Raw genomic sequence first — 26684 nt, 5'->3', positions numbered from 1 at the left:
ATAACATTTCACTGCCTGCTTTTGTGTCACATGACAAGCATCAAGAAAAATTATAAATCAATAAAAAAAATTTACTTAATTAAGGAATAATTTCTAGTGAAGGATTTGGGCATTGAACAATATTAGGAATGATGTTTCAAATGCTACATTTTAGTTATAAAATTATAAAATTCAGCAGATTAGGGACAATTGCACCTTTAGTTTGGCATACGAAATAAATTAAGTTAGTTTTCTTTTTTTAATAAAACACCTCTTAATAATAAAAGCCAGGTTAATAGCAGTAACATATTTACAGAAATTATGCTTATAAATAACTTAAGAAGAATATCTTCGTTTTCAATGTGACTAATCATTTTTATCCTGTCTGTATTAAATTTGCAATTATTCTTTTGAATGCATTAAAAGCTTGGTTCATTTGCATAATATTTTAAATTCAACTCTGCATGCTGATAGCAAGACTTCACTTTGACAAATGAAAAAAAAAATAGTATACAAACTCTTTAGAAATAGGAAGTCTTTTTGACAGCTAGCTGGAGTTAAAATTAGTTCAAGAAAATGTTAATAAAGCAGTGCCTAGCCTAATCCCTTTGATATCACCAGGTATCCTCCTGCTCATGGGTTAATTGCTTTAAAAGGAAAGGCAATATTCCGAGCGGTGGGCCGCTTCACCTTTTCACAGCTGTTACCATTGAGTGACAACTAAATCCCATGTGTAAGATGAGGAAGAGCTCAGTCTCCAATTGGGAGAAAATTTATGTAAACCGCAATCCCTTCAGAATGTGCGGAAGTCATAGACTTTCTTGATTTACTCTGCTTTTCCCGAAAAGCTCCATTGTTCGGTTTCCTAAGTCCCATCAACCCTTTGTAGCAGAATATCACAGTGGATGCAGATAGCTGAAATGTATAAATGCTATCATGGCCGTGATTAATAGCAGTGCTTATGAGTCAAGTCTGATAACGGCACAGCTCTCCACTCAATTTGAGATACTGCTAATGGAATCTGTCTTCTCCAATTGTAATATGAGAGGGCCTAATTTGCTATGGAGCTTGGAGCTGTCATCAGTAGGGGATTGTAGGGTCAGATGGGAGCTGCCAGGTTTTTGCCCTGAAGCTTGTATCTTTCAGTCTGAATAGCACAGCCCCCTGCCTGCCAGTTAGCTGATAGTCCGCCATGGGGTTTATGCCAGTTCATACAATAGAACAGGGCTACACAGCCTGACTTTATAATTGTGAAGTGAGCTCATATTTCCACAGCCACTGTGCTGCATAATTTCTAATAAGTGGTTTTAAGAAATGTCAGATTATCAAAAGTTTCCTCAATTACAAAAACTTATAAAACATTTAAATTGCTAAATCCGTTCCCTGCAGAGTTTTTTGCTGCTGGAACTGCACGTTATTTATCGTGGTAATGGATGTAAATGCACACATTTCTGAAAAGATTTTTTTTAATTACTAATATATAAATAACATTATTTCTCTAGGCTAATTCAGAATTTGCTATGCTGTTTGTGGTTGTAAATCTGACCCAAAGGGTAAAAATTACAGTTTTCTATATATTTTTTTCAGCCATGGTTTTCAACCTATTTTGTTACTGTTTTAAAAGGAATGTTGTAATTGAAATAATATTATTGCTTAAGGGTAGTAGGCAATATTCCGATATTATAAAGCATTGAGGCTGATTTTATTTTCTAGAAAAGATAATATTGTGTGAGCATGGATGTAGCATATACTGTATGTACTGAGTAACCAATTGTTCAGATGACGTTGAATAGTGTAGACGGTTGCTCCTTGTTTATTTGGATAGAAACCAGTATTAACACTTAAAAACAAAAACACATTTTGGGCTATATTTCCTTGCCCCGTGCCATACTCATTTTTGTGGTGTGAGCTTATATTGGATGTCTTTATCAGTTTGTGTTTGCATTCCTTTTAGGAACTCGGTATGGCTTTTATCCAAGTACCCATGGGCCATAAGGAAACCTATGATGTCCTGAATGTACAATGTAAAAAATTCTGCCATCTACCTTGGCCTATTTTTATTTTATAACATGCGAAAAGAACCATTTTAAATGTCATAGAAACATAGAATTTGATGGCAGACAATAACCATCTATTCTGCCAATTTCCCCTGCTGTAAAGATCTCAGTCCTTGGTATGGCCTTAGATTCAGGAGCCAAATGCCATGCATCTCATGCATGTTTAAATGGCCCGACCGTATTATATTTCTGTGTATTATTGTCCATAAGTAATCTTCATGAATAAATACAAGTCAACCCTCCCCGCTCAGTTGTCCCGTTTTTAAGACACTGTTGTATGCATATGTTATTTCTCCAAGTTGGATCTATAACATAATGGTAGTTTATGTACGGTAACTAGCTAAAAGGGCTAGATAAGATGTGTTTAACATAGTTTATTAAATATCTGACAAGTTTCTTCTGTAGCTCCTAGTATCAGCTAAGATAATAAATGTACATAGGAGTTTGGATAAAGAATTTTAGGAGTAATGGCTAGCTTTGATTTGTTCGTTGAATGATTATCATTGACTTCTTTCTTGGGTAGAGCTAAAAAAGGTAAAGGAATCATAACACAATAATTAGGTGTTAGCCGGCCATGCAACTATATGATTTCCCTATAAACTGATGGTGGGTAGCAGTTCTCAAGGCTTTAAGAACCTTGTGCATCTTAACTGTTGATTGTGGCAATCTGTAATGGGTGTGCTGTCCCTTACTATGAAGGAACCTTCAATAGTAGTGAGTGTTAGGTGGTTCATTTCTGAGTCAGAGACACCTTATTGTTGTTGTTCACACTTTAACCTTCTTCTTAGTTGATATTAAGTGAAAAATAACAGACAGTTGATCGTTGGCTGCATTATCAGTGTCAACAGAGATTACTTGCAGATTACTGGTACTGGAAGAGCACAGACATAACCCCTCCATAATAGACAACTGGGTGCACTTAATAGCATGATCCAAAAATTCTATTACAGTTTCTCCTAAACGCAACAGTTGGCTGTGCCAAAACCACGATTATATTTACTTGGTTTCGCAAACATTTTGTTGTAGGGTGAGAAAAGTGGTTGAAGAGTTTATAGTTTCACCCGGAGAGTTTCTGTCTGCTAAGGATTACCTGCTTGAACCTGAGCATTATAATGCCATTCTTATTGGTGCTGATACCTATAATTTAGAGTATATATATATTTTTAGTAATTTTTCAGAAATATATTTGTACTTTTGGGAGACTAGTACAGTCTGTAACTGTAGTGTAATTTGTTTGAACTTGTTAGAAAATGTTTACAATGAATGCATTTCAATAAACTTTTGTCAACATACAACATATACAAATCTTTAGCGTGGACTATGACCTACTTGACAATGAGTTTCACTGTGACAGGTAGGATCCAATTATTCATACTGGCAGATAGCAGTCCAGCCTGTATGTTCACATTCTTTTCTAATCATGTTATCACTGATATCACCTGTTATTTTTAGTAGTCCTCCATTTAATAAAAAAGTTGGGTCTGTTTAGCGCAGATGAGGAATGGGTTTACAAACCTGAAAGTAGCACAGATGCATTTGTGGTAATTTTTTAGGTGCTTCTTATTGCTTGATTAAATTTGTAATTTATTTACTTTATTATTATTTTTAATTATATTGTTATTAGTTACAGTTATTACCATTAACAACATGTCTCTCCTACTAACTAGGCCTTGGGGTCATCCTTGACTCAAACCTCTCCTTCATCCCTCATATTCAGTCCCTCGCCAGATCCTGCCGCTTGCACCTAAAAAAAAATCTCTTGCATCCGCCCATTCCTCACCCAAGAATCCACAAAAACTAGTTAATTCCCTTATTTCCCGTCTTGACTACTGCAACACTCTTCTGGTTGGCATTCACTGTCTCAACTCTCTCCACTGCAGTGTGTCTTAAATGCTGCTGCTAGGCTTATCTTCGTTACATTTTAAATTATTTGTAACATTGCTCCTCCATACATATAAAAAATTACTTCCCTACTCGATCTTTGTTTTTCCCATGGGCTAAGGATCTCCTCCTCACTTATCGCAGCTTCCTTTTCCCATCTACAAGACTTCACTCTGGCTGCCCCATATCTCTGGAACAGAATTCCACTGAACCTTCAGCTTTCACGTTCCCAACAGTCAAGAAAAATCTCAAAAGCCACTTCCTCAGAGAAGCCGTACCAGCTTAGTTGCTAGAACTTCCCTATCACCAGTACAACCCCCCACACTACCTCTCACCTTTCTCTATTGCTTATGTTTGTCCTCACCTCATTCCCTCAAGATTGTAACCTTTTGAGCCGAGTCCCCTCTACCTAGTATCGGTTTGTCTTAGTTTGTCAATTCTCGTCTTGTCATACCCCTTGAATATATGTAAGAAGTAATAATACTTTGACATACATTAGCACTTTACTTTTACTGTACACGTATGTCTAATTCGTAATGGGTGTGTTTACTAGCTGTTTTACAAAGTTCATAAACTGTATTGTTTAACAGCCACTCAGGAGAATTATTATTCCATTTCGAAAGGGGGTTGGTGTTTGCTAGCTAAATCAAACATTTTCATGTATTTATCAGGTATTTATTAAATATTTTTTTTTTTTAAATTCAGCAATAGCGTGTATATGCATTATGTATTGTTATGTTTTCATTAGCAGATATGACACTTCTGTAAGAAATTTTTACCCTCTTACAAGGTTATTCTTTTAGGGAATGTGTGACGAATAAAGCACAAATACAAACGTATAGAAAAATGTATATTGATATTGAATTAGGCTACTGTTACCGGTTATAAAACATATAACATACAGAAAACGTTTGATAATAATACAAAACAAAAGGGATACTTAAGCACATTCTTGGGAAACCTCTCTCAGCTCACAGGCTTCTCCCGAACGCCATCTTGCGCAGCTTTGTTCTGAGTCTCCTGACCCAGGACACTTCTGTTCACTGCGCTCTCCTTTCTCAGACTCCTCTTTCTCAGACTGCTCTTTCTCCCAGAATCTTCTTTCTCTTGCAGCCCCTAACTAGTCATCCCAGAATTCCTTGTACCTCCCAGAAAGTGGTTCACCCAACCCCTCTTTTCAGACATTTCCTGTATGACCCAATTATGGAGGAGACAGGTAGTCTATGCAAACATGCACACAGTTATGTTAATATACATCGGCTTCAGTTGTCTGACCCCCTGTGGGGTATCCCACCTCTGTTGGAGCCTTTGTTCCAAACCCTTTGTAATGCATTACTATGCAAATTACCTTACATTGTAAAACCAGATATCTCACTTTATAGAAACCCAAATCGTCCCCAAAACATTATGCAATAAATGTAATGTCCCATTTTAAAGGCACCCTTCATTTCTTACACTTCCCAATCTGAACTCCTATTAAGGTTAATGCCATCCATGATTTTAGTGATTTGGATGAGAACTAGACTTGGGCACCAGGGGGCTCTTCGTGTTCGTCTTCGTACTCGTCTTCGGAGAAAAAAAAAACCTTCGTATTCCGCGAATATTCGCCCCTTCCCGTCTTCTTTTCGGGCGAATATTTGTGGACATTCTTCGTGCTCGTTTCATCTTCGTTTTCTCCCGGCTGCGTAGCAGGGGTTAATACGGGGTTAAGAACACATCGGAGCAGCAGCAGCAGCAGATGCGTTCGCGCCGTGAAGGTACGTGTGTGCGACTCTATTGGTCGCCAGAAGGTCTGGCATCAACAAATGAATTGCAGAACTGCAGAATGCACCTCATTCGTTGATGGCAGGCGAGCCCCCTGCCGAAACGACCAATAGAGTTGCACACACGTACCGAGGTGTACTGTACACAAAATGACCTAGACAAATGCTCCAAGGAACTTGGCCTCCTTTTTATCATACACAGTCACACATCCATAGATGTTTAATTGAATAGGGATTATTTTACATTTTTAAATTGATTTTGGACCACTTGTAATACATGCCTAACATTTGCTACCTATTTATAATGGCATACTTTGCAACAACCCAACTTTTGCTGGACAGGACTGGAAAAAAGCAGGACTGTCCACAAATGTTGGGTGTGTTGGCAGGTATACGAATGGAAAAATGTTGGACAAGAACTAAAAAATAGCTTAGGGTTAATGTACGGTAGTTTTTAAGATTATTAGCAGTGCACTGTTTTGGTTAAAGATGTATTATGTCTAAATAATAAGTTATATTTATTATTATTTACTTTATTATATTTATTTAATGTTGTAGTGCTACCCTACCCAGCTATACCTATGTGCACTAGCATACCAAGTTTAGCTAAATTTGGTGGGACAGGGAAAAAGCAGGACTGTCCCTGAAAAAGTTGGGTCTGTTGGCAGCTATGTGGATGGAAAAATGTTATAGGGTGAAGTGTGAGTTATAGCGTTAATGCTAGTGAGTGTAGAAGTGAAGGCCAGGGCAAATAACAGGAGGAAAGGTCCTTGTGATTTGTGAATTGTACATGTGTGTGTTATGTGTTATGTCACTGTGTTATATGTGTTATTGTGTGTGTTATGTTTGGTAGGTTGTGTATCAGACGGAAAAAAATGAAATGGAAAAGGAAAAGGCGAATGAGTGGGCAATTGGCGACCCACTCACCTGTTTCACCCCAGGGCAAAGCATCTAAACAACTGTCAGTCCTAGACGTTTGGCAGCGAACTTCCAGAGCTCAGACGCAAGGCCCTAGTGTAAGCTGGCTACTCCGGCGGAGGTAGCAGGCGTTGCCACACCGCAAACAGACGCAGCCAGGGGGGAGAAACTTCCCTTACCATTAGGGACATTTTGGGCATGACTAGCCAAGAAGGGAACTGGCATTAAAGAGACGCTGGCACCACCACCAGCAGCAGCAGCAGCATTGGGAAAGGCAAATGAGTGTGCAATTGACGACCCGCTCACCTGTTCCACCCCAGAGCAAAGCATCCAAACACTGTCAGTCCTAGACGTTTGGCAGCGGACTTCCAGAGCTCAGACACAAGGCCCTAGCGTAAATTGGCTACACCGGCGGAGGTAGCAGGCGTTGCCACACCGCAAACAGACGCAGCCAGGGGGAGAAACTTCCTTGAACATTTTGGACATTTGAGGCATGACACTAGCCAGGAAGCAAACTGGCAGAGAAGAGACGCTGGCACCACCACCACCAGCAGCAGCAGCATTGGGAAAGGCGAATGAGTGGGCAATTGATGACCCGCTCACCTGTTCCACCCCAGAGCAAAGCATCCAAAGACTGTCAGTCCATGGCGTTCGGGAGCGGACTTCCAGAACTCAGACACTAGGCCCTAGCGTAAATTGGCTACACCGGCGGAGGTAGCAGACGTTGCCACACCACAAACACGTGCAACCAGGGGGAGAAACTACCTTAAACATTAGAGAAAAAAAAATTCACTTTCCATTCTAAGAGCTGGGTAACCCAACTTGGGCAGATTGAATTTAAGAAAGGCAATCTGCTCCATCAGATGAGGTGCCATGCGTGAGCGCTGTGGACTCGGTATGTTTCCAGTCATGATAGAAGCTGCTGCGCAACCCATGAGAGTGCAGGCCACACACTCTTCTTTTCATCCCAGTAGCTAAGAGGATCAACATTAGGTGCAGAAGGAACTTCACAGAGGTAAAGTTTGACCATTTCAGCAGCACTACTCTCCTTTCTGCTGCTGCTCTGTCAAATGGTCCAACTATACTCCCAAGTGCCTCTTCCCAAAACTCAGCTGCTCCACTCAGCTGTGTTGTTGTGATGCTTGTGGCACTGCTGCTGATGCTGCTGCTAGGAGTAGCAGACCACATAATCTCTTCCTCCTCCTGCACCTCTCCCTCCTTGGACAGCATTCCCATTTTACGCTGCCAGTCACGCACCTTGTTGACCAACTGCTCCCGGTAGCTACTGAGAACATTGAATTTCAAAGCTAGCTTTCCCTTAATTCTTGGATCGCAAAGGCACGCTAGCATCATTTCGGGACTCTCTTCCATGCCTTTGCGAAGGTGTACTTTTAGCAGATCCTTCAGCTTCCTGACTATGGCTGCTACGTCAGGATGTAGAGTGCCACCTTGAACAGCCTCACGGTTTTCAAGGAACACATCCATCTTGCTGCCTAGATGGGAGAACACTGGGATTACCTGGGCCAGACTGGCAGTGTTTGAGCTTAAATTTTCAGTGGCATCCCTGAATGGTTTAAGGACTGCCACTAGCTGGGCGATCACTGTCCAATCCTCCCTATTCAATGGAGATGTAATCCCAATATTATGCTCTGAGGCAAGATTATGGATTGCCCTCTGCTGCTCCAAAATCCTCTCCAGCATGTCTAACGTGGAGTTCCACCGTGTACTGACATCCTGACGAAGGCAGTGTACGGGAAGACCTGACCTCTCTTGCTCTTCCCTCAAAAGTTGGCTAGCCTTAACACTATGGTGAAAGTGCCCAGCGATCTTTCTGCAGCGGGACAGAACTACTGCTGCCACATCAGTTCCTTCTGACATTGCTGCCTTCACTACTAGATGGATGATGTGGGCTGCACAGCGCACACCAACAATATGACCATCTCACAGCGCTTTCACCATATTGGCACCTCCGTCATATACTACAAAACCAACTTCAACATTGGTGCCTGCCTCTGCTCCCACCCAAAGGCTAAACATTTTCCTCATCGCATGCAGAATATTTTGGGAAGTGTGCTTTTCATCCATCACTTCTGCATGGAGAAGGAATGATCGGTAGCCTGCTGCAGCAGCTTCCTTGGGCACACCGGGCTGCCACCAGTGTGCTGTCAAAGAAAGGCATGCTGCCCACTAGGTGCACTCCACAAATCTGTTGTGAAATGAACAGACTAACCAGCAGCCTTGGAAAGCTCCTCTTTCACTGCTGCAACACAGGACTGATACAATGAGGGGACAATGTTCCTGCTGAAAGTGGAACGTGACGGAACTGTATATTGTGGGGCCACAGCCGCCATCAATTGTTTGAAAGGCTCCCCTTCGATCATAGAGAAGGATGCCCCTCCAACAGCAATGAACTGACCAATAAGTCGCGTTACTTTATTGGCCTGCTGTTTGGGCATTGACCTTTTGGATTGGAATGCCACAAATTGTTCCAGGGTGGGCTGGATATGCAGTGCTCCAACCTGCCTTGGTCTCTGGCTGCCAGCACTAGCTGCTGCTGCTGCTATTGGCTCAGAAGCAGCTCTTGGGGTTTTTCCACGGCCACCAGCTATGCTGCCTTCACTAAGTTTTACTTCTGCATCTTTCCCCAATAGCACAGCGTTGTGTTGAGTGCTGAGGTGATGCTTCATGCTAGCACTGGTAAAATGGCCAGACACTTTCCCTCTGCTTATTAGCTTCCCACAATGTTTGCACTTTCCATAGCGCCCTTCTTCAACATTTTCAAAGTGCTCCCAAATTGGGGCGCGCATAGCCTTGGAGTGTGCCTTGGGTGCTGCTCCTACTGCTCGGGGTGGATGAACAGAGGCAGAACTAGTAGTGGTGGGACTGGTGGTAACAGTACTGGCCATAGTGGGACTGCTAATTGCTTTAACTTTAGATTTGCTAGGTTTTGCTGCTGGTGGTGATGGTGATGATTGTAGCGGAGAAGGTGGAGGCTCAGATTCCCTACGAAGGAATGAGATCGCTTTGGTTTGGGACCCCTCTGAGTCTTGCTGCTAATTTGGCTCTGCTTGGTACCTTGCATGCTGCTTGTGGATGGGGAAGATGCTGCTTGGGGCAAAAGGCACTTCTTTTTACTCACTGGGCTAGTAGAAGTACTAGTTGTGCTACCCTTTAACTTTGAACGTGCTTCTGGTGCTTTAGGCTTTGGTAAAAAACCATAGAGCTTGTGGGCCTAGCCGCACTACTACTGCCTGCTTTTGGTGCCTTTCCTTTACTTGATGATCCTTCAAGCAATGCTTCCCCAAATGATAAGCGAGAGCTTGGCCTACTTGGCCGACTAGACTGACGCAAAGGCTGCATCTTAGATCTGCTGGTGGTGCTGGTGGTGGTGGTAGATGGAGCTTGTCCCTCCTTAGTCCCAAAAGGAGGCTCCATTTCAAATTTTGTGTTGTGTGTGTAGTGTAGTGTTTAAAAAAACGTGAAAAAAAAAAAGGGGGATAAAAAAATTGTCAACGATTTTCATTATCGATTAATCGAATCGATTTTTATCGATTATAAAAAGAGGTTTTTTTCAGAGCAAATGCTCTGAAAAACTCCTCTCCTTATATAATCCGACCTCAAACAGAGATCGGATTATAACACTAGAATCCAGATCCCCCGCAACGCTGCAGGGGACCTGGATTCCCCTCACTGTCGGCCGGTCTCACACTTCCGTCAGAGTGGAGTATGGGAAGGGGGAGGAGGCAGAGTGGAGTATAGGAAGGGGGGAGGAGGCAGAGGGGAGGAGGCAGAGTGGAGTATGGGAGGGGGGAGGAGGCAGAGTGGAGTATGGGAGGGGGGAGGAGGCAAAGTGATGTATGGGAGGGGGGAGGAGGCAGAGTGGAGTATGGGAGGGGGGAGGAGGCAAAGTGATGTATGGGAGGGGGGAGGAGGCAAAGTGGTGTATGGGAGGGGGAGGAGCCAGAGTGGAGTATGGGAGGGGGGAGGAGCCAGAGTGGTGTATGGGAGGGGGAGGAGCCAGAGTGGTGTATGGGAGGGGAGGAGCCAGAGTGGTGTATGGGAGGGGGAGGAGCCAGAGTGGTGTATGGGAGGGGGAGGAGCCAGCGTGGTGTCTGGGAGGGGGAGGAGCCAGCGTGGTGTATGGGTGAGTTATAGTGGTGTATGGGGGGTATTATGAATTTCAGGGCATATAGGGGGTATAAGGCATATCAATATTAGGCATATCAGGGGGGCATAAAACATATCTGGGGGTAAAAGGTATATCAGGGGGCTCAGTTGCATATCACTGGCATATAAGGAGTATAAGGCATATCAGGGGCACAGTGGCATATCGGGGCACAGTGGAATCTGGCATATAAGAGGTATAAGGCATATATGGGGGCAGAGTGGCAAGCTGGGGGTCAGATGTGCATAACCGGGGGCAGTTTGGTAAATAAAAAAAAAATTAAACAAGGCTTTTTTCTCATAGTTTTTATTAAATATGAAAAATAGTTAACATATGAATTAATATTTACTAATAACTTTGTATTAAAACCTAGTTTGAGAAACACAGTGTTTGGGTTCTTGTAGCTTTTATTATTATGTCAGTAAAATAAGAAGGTGAATAGAGAGAGGCCATTGCAATAAAGAGATGAAAGTGTAAATTGTACGTTTTTTATTACATTATTTTAAATTGAAAAAAAATTGAATTTTTTTATCCGATTAATCGAAAAAATAATCGGCCAACTAATCGATTATTAAAATAATCGTTAGTTGCAGCTCTACTATTATGCTAAACCTACAGCTATATTAGTATTCTAGTCTAACTCTAGGCAGACGCTCTCAAACCCACTAAGATAAAGTGAGGTTAAGTTATATATAATATTATATTATTAATAGATTAGAATTACTTATATTATGGATTATAGATTATGAATTAGAAAGAATTACTTATATATATTATAGATTATGAATTATAATTTATATTATAATATATTATAGATTAAGATATAAAGTTTAGAATTATTTTAGTACTACAGCTAGTAGCTTGAAGCTTTGCTTAGTACAGTTGTTGTCGTCACACAGTCAATTTTTCTTGAAAAGAAATTAGAAATAAAATAAAATGTCACAGCAAAACAGTTAGCTTCACTGCTTGCTGAAACACACAGCACTTATGCGGCTGCACTCACTAGCCCAACAAGTTCACTTCACTGATGGACTGAGGTGAGCAAAACAAATGAAATTAAATGAAATATTATTAATTAAGAAAAATTGACTTGGTCTCTTGCTGTTGCTAAAACAAAGCACAAACTATAGAGCTGCAGCACCAGTACTAATAAGATTAGCTGAACTATAAGCTAGTAGTAATTAATTATTAATTGTATTTATAGCTAATTTAATTAACTATTAAGATAAGAATTATAGAATTATTGATATGAATGATTTTAGATTAGACACTAGTAGATGTCTTGAATGTCTACAGTACACTCTACACTAGTATACTATTACTAATACTATACTAACTATAGTACATATAACTGACAAATATATATATAATTTTATATGTATTCAATTATTAATATATTCTATTAAATTATTTATAAATTCTATTATTTAATTTATTTAAGCAGGACAGGCAATAGGCACTAGTGCCAGCCCAGGGAAATGGCACCCCAGTGCCAGTGAGGCACTGAGTGCACTGTCAACTCAACAGCACTACACAGTTGATGACAGACAAATTAAATAAAAAAATGATTAAATTAATAAAATTATTATTATTAAATATTAATTCAGTAGAACTGAAGTGAGGAAGAGTACACTGTGAGAAATGGCAGGCTGAGGCTTACACAGAACAATCTCTCTGTAACGCTCGGATGCAGCACAGCAGTGTTGCCAAAGCAGTCACAGTGAAAAATCAATGGATCTCTCAGGCCACCTCTGGTCTTATAAAGGCGGTTTCAGAAATTAAAAAAACTTTGATTCTTCGTGGTTGTGAGTCTTCGTCTTCTCCTACGTTTTGCCGGCACTGTATTCTCTTCGGCGTGTCTTCGGAACGAATAAAAAAACGGCCTCTTCGTGCTCGTTTACATGTTCACCCGAAGACGAATGCGCAAGTCTAATGAGAACTCAAGTTGGAGCGACTCGTGTCATTAACTTCAGAATACCATTATGCATTATAAACATCCCAAGACTGGTCCATTGGAGGTCTCCCCTCCTGGTCGTTATGGGAGGGCTGATGTATGGATTGAGTTTGGCACTGCTAGTTGTGCGCAGAATGGGTCCAACCTCCAGTTTACCGTTAATGGGAATGGGAGTAGGTGGACACAAATGCTAAATTACATTTACTGATTTGAGTAATTAATTACAGAAATTAAGTAGAATACTTTAAGAATATACGGTGCATTTCCAGGTTATCGCAAAGCTTTTCGGAAAGAGGGAGTTGGATTTTTTCTAAGCAGTATACACAAACACGTTGCCTGAATTGTAACAGCATGAGCTTTCAGATGTAATAAACAATAGCGGTGTGATTTATGACCTCTTATCTTAATTTTCCTTTTTGAGAAACGGCATACATTTAATACCCCACTGGATGCCTATATTCTGTTAGATACATGCAGTAGAAGGAAATTAAATCCCCGGTCTTGTTTATTGTTTAATTATTCTTAGACCCATTCCTTCTTTAATGTAAAAATAAGCAACAACATTGTAGTTACAAAAGCAAGTAGCATACATGTTTTGTAGCATGGAGAGTGTCGGTTTGGACAGAGTCAAATTTGTACCTACAAACATTTTAGTGGAATCCCAAATTTATCTGGCTTAAAATTTGTTCTACATGGGTGTAAATTATTGTCCATTTATTGTACTGAACAATAGTGGAGTCAGAAGTCTATCTCTCAATCATGCAGAGCCGGGTGCTGTGTGGCTGGAGCAATTTGTATGAATGAATACTTTAATTAGGGTATTTAAAGGGACATTAAAAGGTATAGAAAATTGGCCACTAAACAATTATTTGAGTGTAATAAGTAAAGTAAATATATATATATATATATATATATATATATATATATATATATATCATATCTGTCTATATTGTTCTGCTCTGTACTGGTACCATATATGGATGACACTATTAAGCCAAAACAGGCTACTTTCCCAAATATTGTGATTTTCCCAAATATTGTATATTTCCAAGAAATTCATATAAATAATGTTGTGCAAAATGTATTATGTTTACAGTGTGTGTGTGTGTGTATATATATATATATATATATATATATATATATATATATATATATATATATATATATATATAAAATGAACTATCAGTGTTTCTATGCCTTGATGCAGGTATAAATAAATAAAACAACTCTTCATTGACAGTAATTCTATCCTTGTCTTGGTTTAGATATATTTTTATTTACAAAGCAAAGGCCAGACCCTTAACATTGAAGGGGTTAAATGTACAAATCACCATTTACTTTTTTAAGTATAGATTCTCTCTAATGATTTATTTTTTTTCCGGGATATTTATGAACAGTTTCTTTGTCTCCCTGTATATTTTTTTTTTCACTCCAAAGAAAGCCTGCTTGAATGCTTCCTTTGACTGGTAATCATATTGTATGCAGTAGCTAATAGACATTGCTTTGTTTTGTTCCCCTTTTGTATGTTGAATCAGCCTTGTACATAGGTAACCACCGAAAATGAACGCTGGTAGGGAACCAGTCCTGAGATGTACCAGTATTAATAGCTGCACCCTCGAGAGGAGTCGTAGTGCCACATTAAGCATCAAGTGGAGTACTATGGAAGAAATTAAGCACACTCACCACATGGCTTTTAGGCACACATAATAGGTCTACAAATAATAGTAATGTGTGTAGAGCTCTGGACATTTTATTTTAAGTAAATCTTAGCTAAATGTAATATCAAAATATATGCTTTATCACGTTTATTCTTAATGTTACATGATATCCATTTTCTCATGGTTAAATGAGCAGAGGCAATTGCGTTTTTTATTTGATTATTTTTAAAATAAATACAACCAAGCTTTATTTTGTAGGGCAGCAGCTTTAGTAGGGTTTTTCGTGTCTAGGTAGTTGGGTGTACCAGATACCATATCTAGAGATGCAGTTAGCGGGGGGAACAAGCTCTGTGTCCTCGTTGTGACGTCAAAGGCGGCTCTAGGCTCTGAATTATTGTATTTCCCTATTATCATCGGAAAGCACTAGAGTTCCCCGCTCTCCCATTTCTTTTTTGTTCTTTGTATACTATGAGAATTTATCAACTTTATGTGTCTTATAATTCCTATTAGGCCCCACACTACAACTCTTCATGATTGGGATGGGTATGTTATGTGGAATGAAGCCAACGTTATGTGATGCCGTCTTATTCTAAAGCAGTCTCCGGGTCCAGTTAATTTTATTCTTTTTTTTTTTTTTATCCCTTCCTAGGATTTGCTGTTTCCTTGTCCTCCCGTTTCTGAACAACACCTGAATTTCATTGTGATTTCACTTTTTTTAAGCAAAAATTTTAAATTTGTACCTTTTTAATGGCATGCCATAGGTAAAGGGGTATTCCATTTTCGTTTTTTGTACTTTACTATTATTTTACACATTCCTTATTATTATTGTCACGGTAAGCTTTGTGGAGCTACTACATTCCAAGCTGCTATATGGATCTCAGTAGCTTGTGATATTCGCTGCTATCATATAAAATGCATAACAAATACACCATTTTGTTGCTAAAGGAGATTTTATGTTATCTGTGTTTGCAGGCTTTCTGGCTCATATGCGGCAGGAATCCTTGCTTCAGGGTTGTTTTCATTTTCCCGTCTAACATGGCAGTGGTCCATTGCAGCTGAGGTTTTTAGCCTCAACAATATGTTTGTGGCGCTTCTCATGGCTCTCACCGTGGAGTTTGGAAAAGGGAAAAATGCTAGGGAAAGATCAAAGGTAACAATAAATTTTTTAATTTATATGCTAACAATATTAAGTGGACAAAAGTAATAGTGGACCATAAGAACTAAATTAGCAAGATAATGTTACCAGTTTCTAGTAGGCCAGCAACCCTTGAAGCTGGCTCATGTGTTACTGGAAAATTGTAGCGTTTGTTTATGATGTCATAACACTTTCTTTTAAATTACCGGGAAACGTAGAGCGTATCTCCCAGCTCACGCCTACAACTACCTGGAATAGCAATCCCTGACCCATTACATGTATGCACATAGGGTAGCGTAGGGGGGAATGATTGGTGGCCGGGCAAACCAAGATACTATCTATATGTTGAGACAGCATAGAATAATATACTAAAAAATGTTAAAAGGTAGTTATCTACGTGTTGCTGAACTGAAGTATATGTTTTTTGCTGGACTGTATTAAGAGAAAAAAATGAATATGCATTGTGTACCCAGGTAATGGTCGAATCCACTCTTTTTCAGATTTCGCAGATTGGAGCCTTTGTGTCGGGACTCAGTCTGTGCAATCAGCACACCATTGTCCTATATGTTATCTGCATTGTTTTCTGGGTCCTTTTTCATCAGTTCAAACGAAAGGTTTGTATTTTATATAAATCCCTAAACCTTTTCAGCATGTGCAGGGCGGATGGAATTATTTGGTTGCTTTCTATACAATAATGCTGCTTCTGGGAATAATCTTTGCTGTTTCCTTTGGACAACCAGATAGGGTCATAACTAGATAATGCAAGGCATCAAAAAAAAAATGTCCCTCCTGGCTTTCCATATATTTCCTCTTGCTTGTTCGGGATAGGTGACCTTAAGAAAGACAGTTTGGCTCACTCATACTTTGATCTTTGTTATGTTCACCAGGGATGATTTTGGGGACAAATGTCCTCACCTTTAGAGAAAAAAAAACATTGGGTTTAGGCTGTCCAATATCTTTCTAATTATTCCAAACCAGCTACTGGGTAGACCAATAAGTCATACGTACCAACACCATTTCTAAATCACAGTTATATTGCCTATGATTTTACAGAGAAACACGCATTGCATGATCTCATACGTAATATCACAGCATTGCTTTTCTAAATATACTTCCCTTTAAATTCAAAAAGCTATTGCTGCTAATCTGTATCTTAGTCATGTATTATCCACGAAAACAACTGTTTAAATGACATTGACGTTATACCGAGGATTATTATATTGAAAATTATAAAGTGCTTCCTGCCTTAGGTTTGTATTCTATTTGTCGGACTAAAGACACACACAAACACTGAATCTTATCCTAATTTTGTTGATAAGAGACTACCGGATATTTTAGAAAGTGCGACATCAGCCAAGTTTTTAATAATTTATGTGGGGGTTTATCTCAGCCTTGCAGGCCTTCTACCTAGCCGTATCATTAAGTAATTTCAACGGAAGAGATGCATGGAATATGATACTCTGGAGTACATACTAATATTATTTGCTTCACTCATATTTCTACTCTGCCATGCAAAAGAGATCAATTTGAAGCAATTTCTTACTAATCCCCAAAGATTTGAGTGTATTTGTAGGAACTTCTTATAAACTGTAAATGTGTGTCAAACTCAAAAGTGATATTTTTTGCCTGTTGAAGCTTGCTGGGTCATTGGTAACACGGTCTATGTTCTTGTGCAGGAGTTGTCTTTGAGCTATGTTTTGAAGTCGGGAACATTCTTTCTCATGGGCTTAGTACCGTATTTTTACCTAATTGTCTCGTCAAGCATCAATCAGGCTCGATGGACTTGGGGAGACCAGACGACAATTCAAGGATTCCTTACTCATTTACTTCGAGAGGAATATGGAACGTTCAGTCTGGTAAACAGCTTTTCTAGTTTTTGTTACTTTTGAAGTTCAGTGGAACTTTGAAAGAAATACGGTCAGAAATTCCATCTGTTGTTTTCTCTTCAAGCGGGTAATCTGTTAATTACCTACATATAGTGAGTGGACAGAAACCCCTACGTATGCCAAATATTCCGCTCTGATGGACAGGTCTAGCACTAGGAGTAATTTTGAATTAAATATAATTTTTTTGCTTGTGTTTTTTGTTTACTAGTCAATATTTTGTTTTTTAATTAGATAATCAATCTCCTGCCCTGAACCCCCTGCCCACCTTTAGAAAAACTGAACCAATCAACAACGGTCAGCAAATTAAGAACAAAGGAGGGATAACTTACTGGGTGGAAGGGGATAGTCATGCAGATCCTGAGAACAAGATTTGAAGATGGCTGTTTTTACACATAAGAGGATTTGCGCTGGATATATAATTATTTTTTTAATATGTGGGGTTCCTTTAGTTATTTAGTGTATAGAACTTCAAAATGTAGGATTTGGCAGAAGTGACAGATCTGATTTAATAGAGCTTAAGTTCTACCTATATGTTGCATTAACAGCTTCTAATAGTAATAATTATGAGTTACAAAGGATTTCAACCTAAACTTACCATACCCACGCCAAATAACTTTGTTGAGCAGGTTTACCTTTACACCTCTCTTGTTTTCTGCCAAGATTTTCCTGTACTAGCTGGACTCAAGTCTTTTTTTGTTGTTAAACGCACTGGTACTGGACCAGCACAGTTCAGAATTAAGTTTGTAAGTTGAAATGTCAACTCTCCTGCAGAGCCCCACCATGTGAATTCACCCATATTTGCCAGAATTACAGGTCTGCAGTTCTTCTGGTTTCTTATTTCTGGGTCATCAGTTGCAAATATCAGAATTTGTTGGTATTGTATACAAACTTAGTTGTTTTGCCTTAGGGATATGTTTTTCACTGTGACATATTTTTCTGTTCTTTTTCCACTAGGCAAAATCCGAAACAGGCCCCAATATGGCTGAAATGTTAATGTAAGTGTACTGTTGTTTAATACATAAATGCAATGTAATATCCTGGGTCGGTGCCTGTATACTGGGAATTAGGGCTGCGTCACCTGTAATAATAATAAAGATGTAAGATACTATAGAGAAGCAATGGATGCCACTCTAATTGGGTTTTCCAAAGCCGATTTTCAAGTTACAGGAGTGGGCAGTATGCAAACTTTCACTTAATTTGTTAAACATACAGTATGTATGTAAATTGTTAATGATATTAGTGATGTGGTAAATTATATAATACATTTTAAAGCATTAATATGTTGTTGCATTATGTTGTATTTCCCCCACCACAGTTTTCAAATAAATCATATGGCTACAGAAATTTCTCTGCTGGCGCAGGGTCTTGCCATCCTTGCCCTGTTGCTTTGCTTTGTATCAAGGTATGTATCTCAAGTCATATGACTGCACATATAAACATTTTAGTCAGGTGTGAAATAATAAAAAGTCATTTAACAAAATGCAAAGTGAGCGAACAGAAAAAAATCCAGATCAATATTTGGCGTGTCCACCCTTTCCCTTCAAAACAGCGTCAATTCTTCTAGGTATACTTGCACACAGTTTTTTTTGTTTAATGAGCTTGGCAAACATCATGGAGAACTAACCACAGTTCATGTGTGGATTTAGGCAGCCTCAGTTGTTTCTCTCTCCTTAGACAGACAGACTCAATGATGTTGACATCTGGGCTCTATAGGGGCCATACCATCACTTCCAGGACTCCTTGTTCTTCTATACACGGAAGATAGTTCTTGATGACTTTGGCTGTATGTTTGGGGTCGTTGTCATGCTGCAAAATAATTTGGGGCCGATCAGATGCTTCCCTGATGGTATTGCATGAGGGATAAGTAGCTGCATGTACTGCACAGCATTGGAGAGACCATTTATTCTCAACTCCGTTTGCAGAAATACAGCCCCAAAAGTGGAAGGAACCTCCACCATGCTTCACCGTCGTCTGCAAATGCTCATTCTTGCCAAATATTTCAAATTTTGATTAGTCCAGAGCACCTGCTGCCATTTTTTCCTCTCTTCACCCCGGTTCCAAGCTTGGCCTTGTTTCCACATCAGAATTATGGCCTTTTGGCCGCAAGTCTTCCATGAAGACCACTTCTGATAAAACTTCTCCGGACAGTACGAATGTCCCACTGTTTTCTGCCAATGCTGAGCAGATGGCACTGTTGGACGTCTTCCGATTGCAAAGGGAAGTAAGCGTGATGTGTGAGGTTTACTTGGCTGACCACTGCATCTGTGGTCCTCAACATTACCCGTTTCTTTGTGCTTCTTCAAAACAACTCGGAAAGCCCTGTCTGGCTTGAAATTTTTGCCCAGAAGAGACCTAGCCAATGCAGTATAACTACCTTGTGTCTTGTTGCTGTGCTCAGTCTTGCCATGGTGTATCACTTTTGACAATAAACTGTTTTCAATAATCTCACTTTGTTGGGCTGTTCCTCACCCAATTTTATCCCTCATACACTGCTGTTTCAGTTTGTTTTTCAACCTACATGTTAAATTGAGGATCATTAGCATCTGTGTGGTATCATTGTTTTTTCTTCTGTTCACTCACTTTGCATTTTGTTGAATGATAAAAGTAAACTATTAAATACATGTCTGTTTCTCTTCGCTATCTACCAGCCTAAAGTTTTTAAAAAATTGGAGCTGGACGAAAGGTTCTGAAGTACATTAAACTTTACAGTTTATCTTATTGTATACAAAAGGGTACAGCAATTGTGACTATAAAGAGAATGAAAAAGGGTAATCAAGCACATTTCAAGCAGAAATTTTTAGTTGGCAAAAATTGAGGTATTTCTTTCATCGGGTAGACAGAAAGCACAGGCTACGATATACCATCAGCCAGCTCTTTAGAGCGTGAGTTAGAAAGTACACCTTGAGTTCTGTCTAAACAGACAATATGGCTTTTATTAATACTTCAAATCCATTGTCTAGATTAGTACAAGTTCCAGAATTCCGAATTATGAGCTTTAGTGCAAACATCTGTGTATGAAATATGCATTATGTTATATTTGTTTCTCCTTTTTCCTTTCCTTCAGTGACTCCAGTGTTTCTGTGGTTTGCTTATTCACCAAAATGTTACTTTGTTATTCATTATTCTTTGCCTGGAGGGCAAATTTGGATATCACCAAACCACTTTTCCTGGGTGTGGTAAGGACATTACAATAATTTAAGAATTAGAATATAATTGTTTAAAACTTACAATATTTTACATGTTTTTGTAGAATATTCATCAGCGTTCAGCACCTAGCTCTTAGGACATGTTGCTTGTATGGGTACACAAATATTTCAGTGGTCAGTTCCACCGTAAACATGCGTTCATGTATCTACCCTTTTACATCATAACATTGACCCCTACATGCCTACTATAGAATTATGAAAGAGCTTTGCAGCAATTCTACAAAAAACTATTTCCTCTATGCGCTGAAATGTCTTTCCACTGATTGGCTGCTTAAGCAGTTGCTGTACGGTACTTCCAATGCAGAATCCCCCTATGTATTAGCAAAACAGACCACACAAAATGTAAATGCATTCAACTGCTTATAATGGCTTGAATGCCCCTTTAATGGAACTATTTTTATCGTGTATTGATTTTCCACACGCATTTTTCTGATACATAATTTGTACATCGGCACGTTTCACTATCTCCATTCTGCTGGGACCTGAGAGAACCAGAGAGGACCAGCAGAATGGAGACAGTGAAACGTGCTGATGTACAAATTATGTATCAGAAAAATGTGTGTCGTAATGCTTTATATCATCAATGTTTATACCGTAGGTGGAGAGATTTTGGATGCAGAGCAACATTGTCGTTTGTGTTTTGGCTGGCCTTGGGCTTTCCTTGTTGACTGGCTCTTTGAAAACCAAAACCAACTACAGTCAACTGGTCCATTACTTAGAATGGATTTTTACTATTGCGGTCACTGTTTTGCACATTAGTGCTAATTACAGGTAACGTCCAACTCTATGTATACTGTCCTTGGTATTATTCTGTGATGCATATCCTCACACAAGCTCTCGTTAAAAGAAGGTCTTCTTTTTTGTGATGGCTCTCTTTGTCTCTAGATATTGTGACCAAAGCAACAATTATGTGGTTGATAACTTTGCAAGGAATATTGTGTCTTCATTGCCAAATAACACACTACTTTTGCTGAGAGGCGATCTGCCGGGCAATTCATTGCGATATCTTCACTATTGCGAAGGACTCCGTCCTGACATAGCCCTAGTGGACCAAGAGGTAAGATGTGTTAATATAATACAAATAACATGTGGAACTGTATATCTGTATTAGTGTCTATGCATACTGTTTGAATACATAACATATGTTCCAGCATAACTTGGAAAATATCTATAGGAATTGACCCTGAGTCCCTTCAAAACATTGCTTATAGCCTGTCAGGTGTACTCTTTAACTACTTGTCAACTGTATTATTTCTAATGAAGGATAGTGGTAATTGGGTCACATTCATTTAAGCAGGTATTCCAGCTACAGTATGACATACTATTAAAAATAACAACTTATTGGTCCTGAGTGTACGTACATCAGTGAAAAATAAAGGGAATTGGACCATGAACGCTAGTTGATTGGAGAAACCTAAGCATCACCAAGTATGCCCATTAGATGACTTATCTGTGTCACACAAGCGAGCCTGTAACTGGAAATGCACAGATAACGATTTTATTGAAATAATGCTCCATTCCATGTTGTGTTTTTTTAGGCTAGGTTTAGTCTGCCAAATAAACTAAAAAGGTACAGGGAGTAAATGTAAAGTACTGGTCACAAAGTAATGTTTTTTTTTGTTCAAGAATCTCCATTTAACAAAAATGACCTAGGTCTGGCCACATATGGTGTCCCATCATGATTGATTACGTGACCTTGTTACATGGGTTACTAAAAAAGGTTACCAATAATTCCCCAAGTGTTTTTTATTTATTTCTTTTTTTACAGATTTTTCAAATTATCTATTTTAAGCAAGGTGTAATTTGCAACACACATGTATCAGTCCTTCTTAAGTCACTGTGTCCTGGCGGTGACCCAGGGGCATGTTCTTGTTCTCCCTGCTGTGATGCATGGCGGGGTTGTCTCTTACCTTGTCTGCCATGCTGTTGGCCCACATTGGGAATCATCCTCTCCACCGACAGTATAACTACACAGTGTGCAGTTCTGTGTAGCATGTGCTACATATCGGCATTTAAAGGGCAGAACATGCCCAATCCTAACTGATGGGTGTGCGCTTCCATCCCCTTAAATGCCCTCACTGTCCTTGTAGCCCTTGCCCATGCAAGAACTGTTTTTAGTTTCTGTGTGTTATTCCTTGGTATTGCCTTGTCCAGAGCCCTGCAGCGGTTTCCAGTTTATCGACTTGACCCCAAGTTTGTCTTATCCTATTGTACTGCTGCCTTTGGTTCCTGAACCATGTACCTGATCTCTGCTTGAACCTGACCTTTGTTCCTGCTTTATTCTTGTATCTTGGCATTGGCTTGCCTTGTGTACGATTACTCCTGATTCTCCTGCACTTCCGTTTTTCCTGTGCCATATTAGGTGGGACCAACTCTGCACTGTGGATCCCTATCCTGACATCTATACCTGGCACTAACTATGGTGCTCATTTAGATTCAGTGTCACTAAGAAATTATCTTGCATGTTAACAACATTTACTATACAGTTACTATGTATAATTTTTCTGTTGTGCAGATGATGACATATGATTGGTATTTACCAAAGATTGCAAAGCATATACCAAATGTTTATTTCCCTGGGAACCGATGGAATCCAGTAGAAACAAAACTTCCAGGTGGAACAGTCACATTTAACCTTCAGCACTTTCTCAAAGTAAATGAACAGTAAGCATTCTTACTTCTATGGATGCAGAATTTATTGAGATATGATACATGGTCACAATTGCTGCATTTGTGAACAGTGGTTTTAAAAAGATGCTGCTTTGGTCTTTATGAGAGTACCTGTCTAGTCTCTTTTGTATAGCGGAAGCACAATAGAGTTGATTTCAAGTTCATCTTGAAACGGGTACAGCAAATACACAGCTGTCCAACTGTTTTTAATAACAAGTTTTGTGGTTCTGATGATGTCTAAGGTTGGCGGAAAATCAAGCTAGGTGTAATTCAGAAAGCAATTGAGGTACCTGTTAGCTAACCTTGATCGTTTATGTTTGATGGACATTAATATCCAGCAATTTAGTTTGTTCTCTTTACCATCCGCCATGTACCAGCTCTCTACATTTGTAATGTGTTTTATTCCTCCAGTAGGGAGACGTTTGTTTGCATAGGATTACATGAAGGAGATCAAACCTGGAAAAAAACCCATATGCTGTGGCCTTGGGGATCTTGTGAGAAACTAGTCCCCAAAAACATTGTTTTCGATGCTGAAGAATGGATCCGCCTTACTGGAAATTTGTATAACTGGACAGAGAAACATGGCAGGTATATGAGATGTCAAATGTGCACAAAGATTTGGTCCTGAAAGTTTAAGGACAAAAGGCCTATGGCCCCCAAGCTGAGTAGTGTGAGTAAAATCATTCTCAATTGGTAGGATGTACAGTTTCTTTTCCTACTGGCCATCCTTTTCCTCTATCGCTGCAATATCCCTCCGCTTTTGTTTCGTTTTTAATTACTGTTTCGTATCTTTTGACTAAATACAGTATGTTTTTTTTCATAGTTTTGACCCTTCAACCTGGGAAGCTGTGGCAAATGATGAGATGTGGGAAGCAAGGTACAATTCTTTCTAGAATAATATACCTCTTTTACCTACTTTTATTTCCATGTATTCATTATGCTACAAATGTACTCAATTCTCAATTCCCATTCTTAATTGAATTGGCATAGTACTCTGTGAAACTGAATCCTGGTCTCATGCCTCTGTTCACTTTCCTCAATGTTTCTACTGTTTTTATTGTTTTAAGATAAATTCTCCCACTGTTGTCATGTCTCTCTTGACAATTGTTTTTCCATTTTAGAACAAAAACAGCGTTCTTTATCTTTGAACTTGCCGAAACGGCCCAAGTGTCTCCACCTGTCAGAGATCAGCTGTATTTCTATGCTTATAAGGTATATTGGTTTAATTTTATGTATTTTCTAAGTGATAAATTAATATATAATATTTAGAATATAGAATGTTTAATCAACTAATCCCTTCTATAGCTCATGTTTATGAATGTAATGTTATTTACTTTTTTATGACGAATATATATTTTTTTCTCTTCAGTTATACAAAGATGTTATAAATACATATGATAATCATCCAGTAAACTGGCACAAAAACTATGCCATTGCTTGTGAACGAATGTTACGCCAACAAAGAACAGACATTGATATTGAAGTTCTTCTAAGTGAGACAATCAAACACTTTGGCAAATACAGTAGAAAAGCGAAGGAAGACAATCAGAGGGAGGCGATAATTCAGGCAGTGAAATACCTGAAAGATGAATTACTCCGACTAAGGAAAATTAAAAGAAGTGAGAAAGACAACAATGCTTAATGTTATATATTTTTTTCTTCTTTTGAAGCACAAGATCCATATCTGTGAAGCTATGAATTGTCCAAAATCCTTAAAGCCAATTATTGGCTCAGGTTTTTTGCCAAAATATTGCATGAAATGCATTCTTGTCTTTAAAAGACATCCCTGTTCTCAGAAATGTTTACATGAAAAGATAGGTGTCAGCAGTACAGTCTTAGAAGCCACTGGTACCAAGCTTCGGGAATTTAACCAGCTCTGTCCAGAGCCCACAATGAAAAAGCACAACCCACCTTGCCCAGATTTCTGCACAAATTATAAAACCAGCTACAGAATACTTAATGTTTATGCAAAGGAGGTCAGGTGTATGCTAAAATAAATAACATAAAATGTAACCATTGCTACAAAGCTGTTCTTGAACCACTGGACCATGTTAAAAAGTGTTTACAGACCGTGTCATAGGCTTTTTTTTTTTTTTTTTTTGCGGCCGTTGTAATGTGAAAGGAATTTATAGCTCACCCTTTAACAATAAAAAAAGTGAAACATCAATTTTTATGCTTAAGGAATTTGTGTATTATGAGATTCATGCAAGGGGTCTGGAGGGAAATGTCAAAATTATGAAAAACATTATTACTACAAAATGCAGTAAACATTTTTGAGAAATGCATCAGGTATCACATGATATCATAACTCATTATCCCGAAGTTAGTTCTTTTAAAGCTACTTATAGCAGCTTATCTTGGCCATGTCTTTTTGATTGTGGCTTGGCATCAAAATATCCTAATTGAGTTAAATTTTCTTGTATTCCAACTAAAGTATAGTTCTTGTGCTCTTCTTGAAAAGTTGGTTTGTATGAAGCTGAAAACACACAAGTTATTCCTGGCAGATCCTTAAGAAAGCTTTTGGGGGACCTTTGCAAACAATCCTGCCTGAACCACCATATACACTGTTATATAAACCCCCACTGGCTCCCAATTACCTTCAGAATTAACTTTAAAGTCCTGGTACTGCCCCCCATAACACTGCTCCTCCATACATTTCTGACCTCATTAGCAAATACTCTCCTACTCAATCCCTACGTTCTTCCCATAGGCTAAGGCTCTCCTCCTCACTTATCACCTCTTCCTTTTCCTGTCTACAAGATTTCACTTGAGCTGCCCCATATCTCTGGAATCTACTCCCAAGCAACCTTCAGCATTCACCCTCCCTCCCGACATTCAAGAAACATCTAAAAACCCACTTCTTCAGAGAAGCCGCACCATCTTAGCTGCTAGAACCTCATTGTCATTGATACAACCACCAAACTACCTCTCACCCTTTCTCTGTGCCTTATGTTTGTCACCCCATTCCCTCAAGATTGTAAGCTTGCGAACAGCGCTCTCTCCACGTAATAAATAAAAGATAATAATAATAATTTACCTTTGGCTCTGTATAGGACTGCGCCATGGCTCACTCAGCAGCCACCATCTTCACTACAGGGCACCGGGATATGATGTCATATCTTAGCACTCGGTGTCTTAAAGGCGCACGGTGTCTTATAGTGCAGTCTAGGAAGGTTGAGCTGAGCCAGCACAGCCTCCATGGTGTAAATGTGCGGGTTGGGGAGATCAGAGACCCATTGGGGAGCAGGATATGGGGGGGTTTTCAGCAGGGGTGCTGTTGCTCCCCAGGACCTGTCACTTTAGGCCTAATTGGCTTAGGCCAGGATACATTACTGCCAGTATGTAGTGATATTTTGGTGGGAGAGATGCACAAAGATCACTGTATACAGTAATACACATCCGGCATTCTCTC

The 26684-nt window shown here is 39.3% G+C and overlaps 1 protein-coding gene across 1 annotated transcript in view; it reads left to right on the top strand.

Annotated features, from left to right (window-relative positions):
• LOC149277560 (protein O-mannosyl-transferase TMEM260-like) overlaps window positions 1-24914 on the top strand; it is a 33373-nt gene extending 8459 nt beyond the window's left edge. The window contains exons 4-16 of the mRNA XM_089502751.1: window positions 15348-15525; window positions 16011-16124; window positions 17187-17366; window positions 18351-18391; window positions 18712-18798; window positions 20461-20572; window positions 21201-21373; window positions 21488-21659; window positions 23118-23266; window positions 23684-23860; window positions 24096-24149; window positions 24394-24484; window positions 24642-24914. Coding sequence (XP_089358877.1) covers window positions 15348-15525; window positions 16011-16124; window positions 17187-17366; window positions 18351-18391; window positions 18712-18798; window positions 20461-20572; window positions 21201-21373; window positions 21488-21659; window positions 23118-23266; window positions 23684-23860; window positions 24096-24149; window positions 24394-24484; window positions 24642-24914 — 1801 coding nt within the window. The remainder of the gene's footprint in view (window positions 1-15347; window positions 15526-16010; window positions 16125-17186; window positions 17367-18350; window positions 18392-18711; window positions 18799-20460; window positions 20573-21200; window positions 21374-21487; window positions 21660-23117; window positions 23267-23683; window positions 23861-24095; window positions 24150-24393; window positions 24485-24641) is intronic.
• The last annotated feature ends 1770 nt before the right edge of the window (window positions 24915-26684 follow it).

The sequence above is a fragment of the Sceloporus occidentalis genome, unplaced genomic scaffold (genome assembly GCF_023333645.1).
Source record: "Sceloporus occidentalis isolate IW3139 unplaced genomic scaffold, rSceOcc1.0.p SCAF_210, whole genome shotgun sequence".
Lineage (NCBI taxonomy): Eukaryota > Metazoa > Chordata > Lepidosauria > Squamata > Phrynosomatidae > Sceloporus > Sceloporus occidentalis.
The sequence above is the reverse complement of the archived record's forward strand: the minus strand, read 5'-3'. Positions and strand labels throughout refer to the sequence as shown.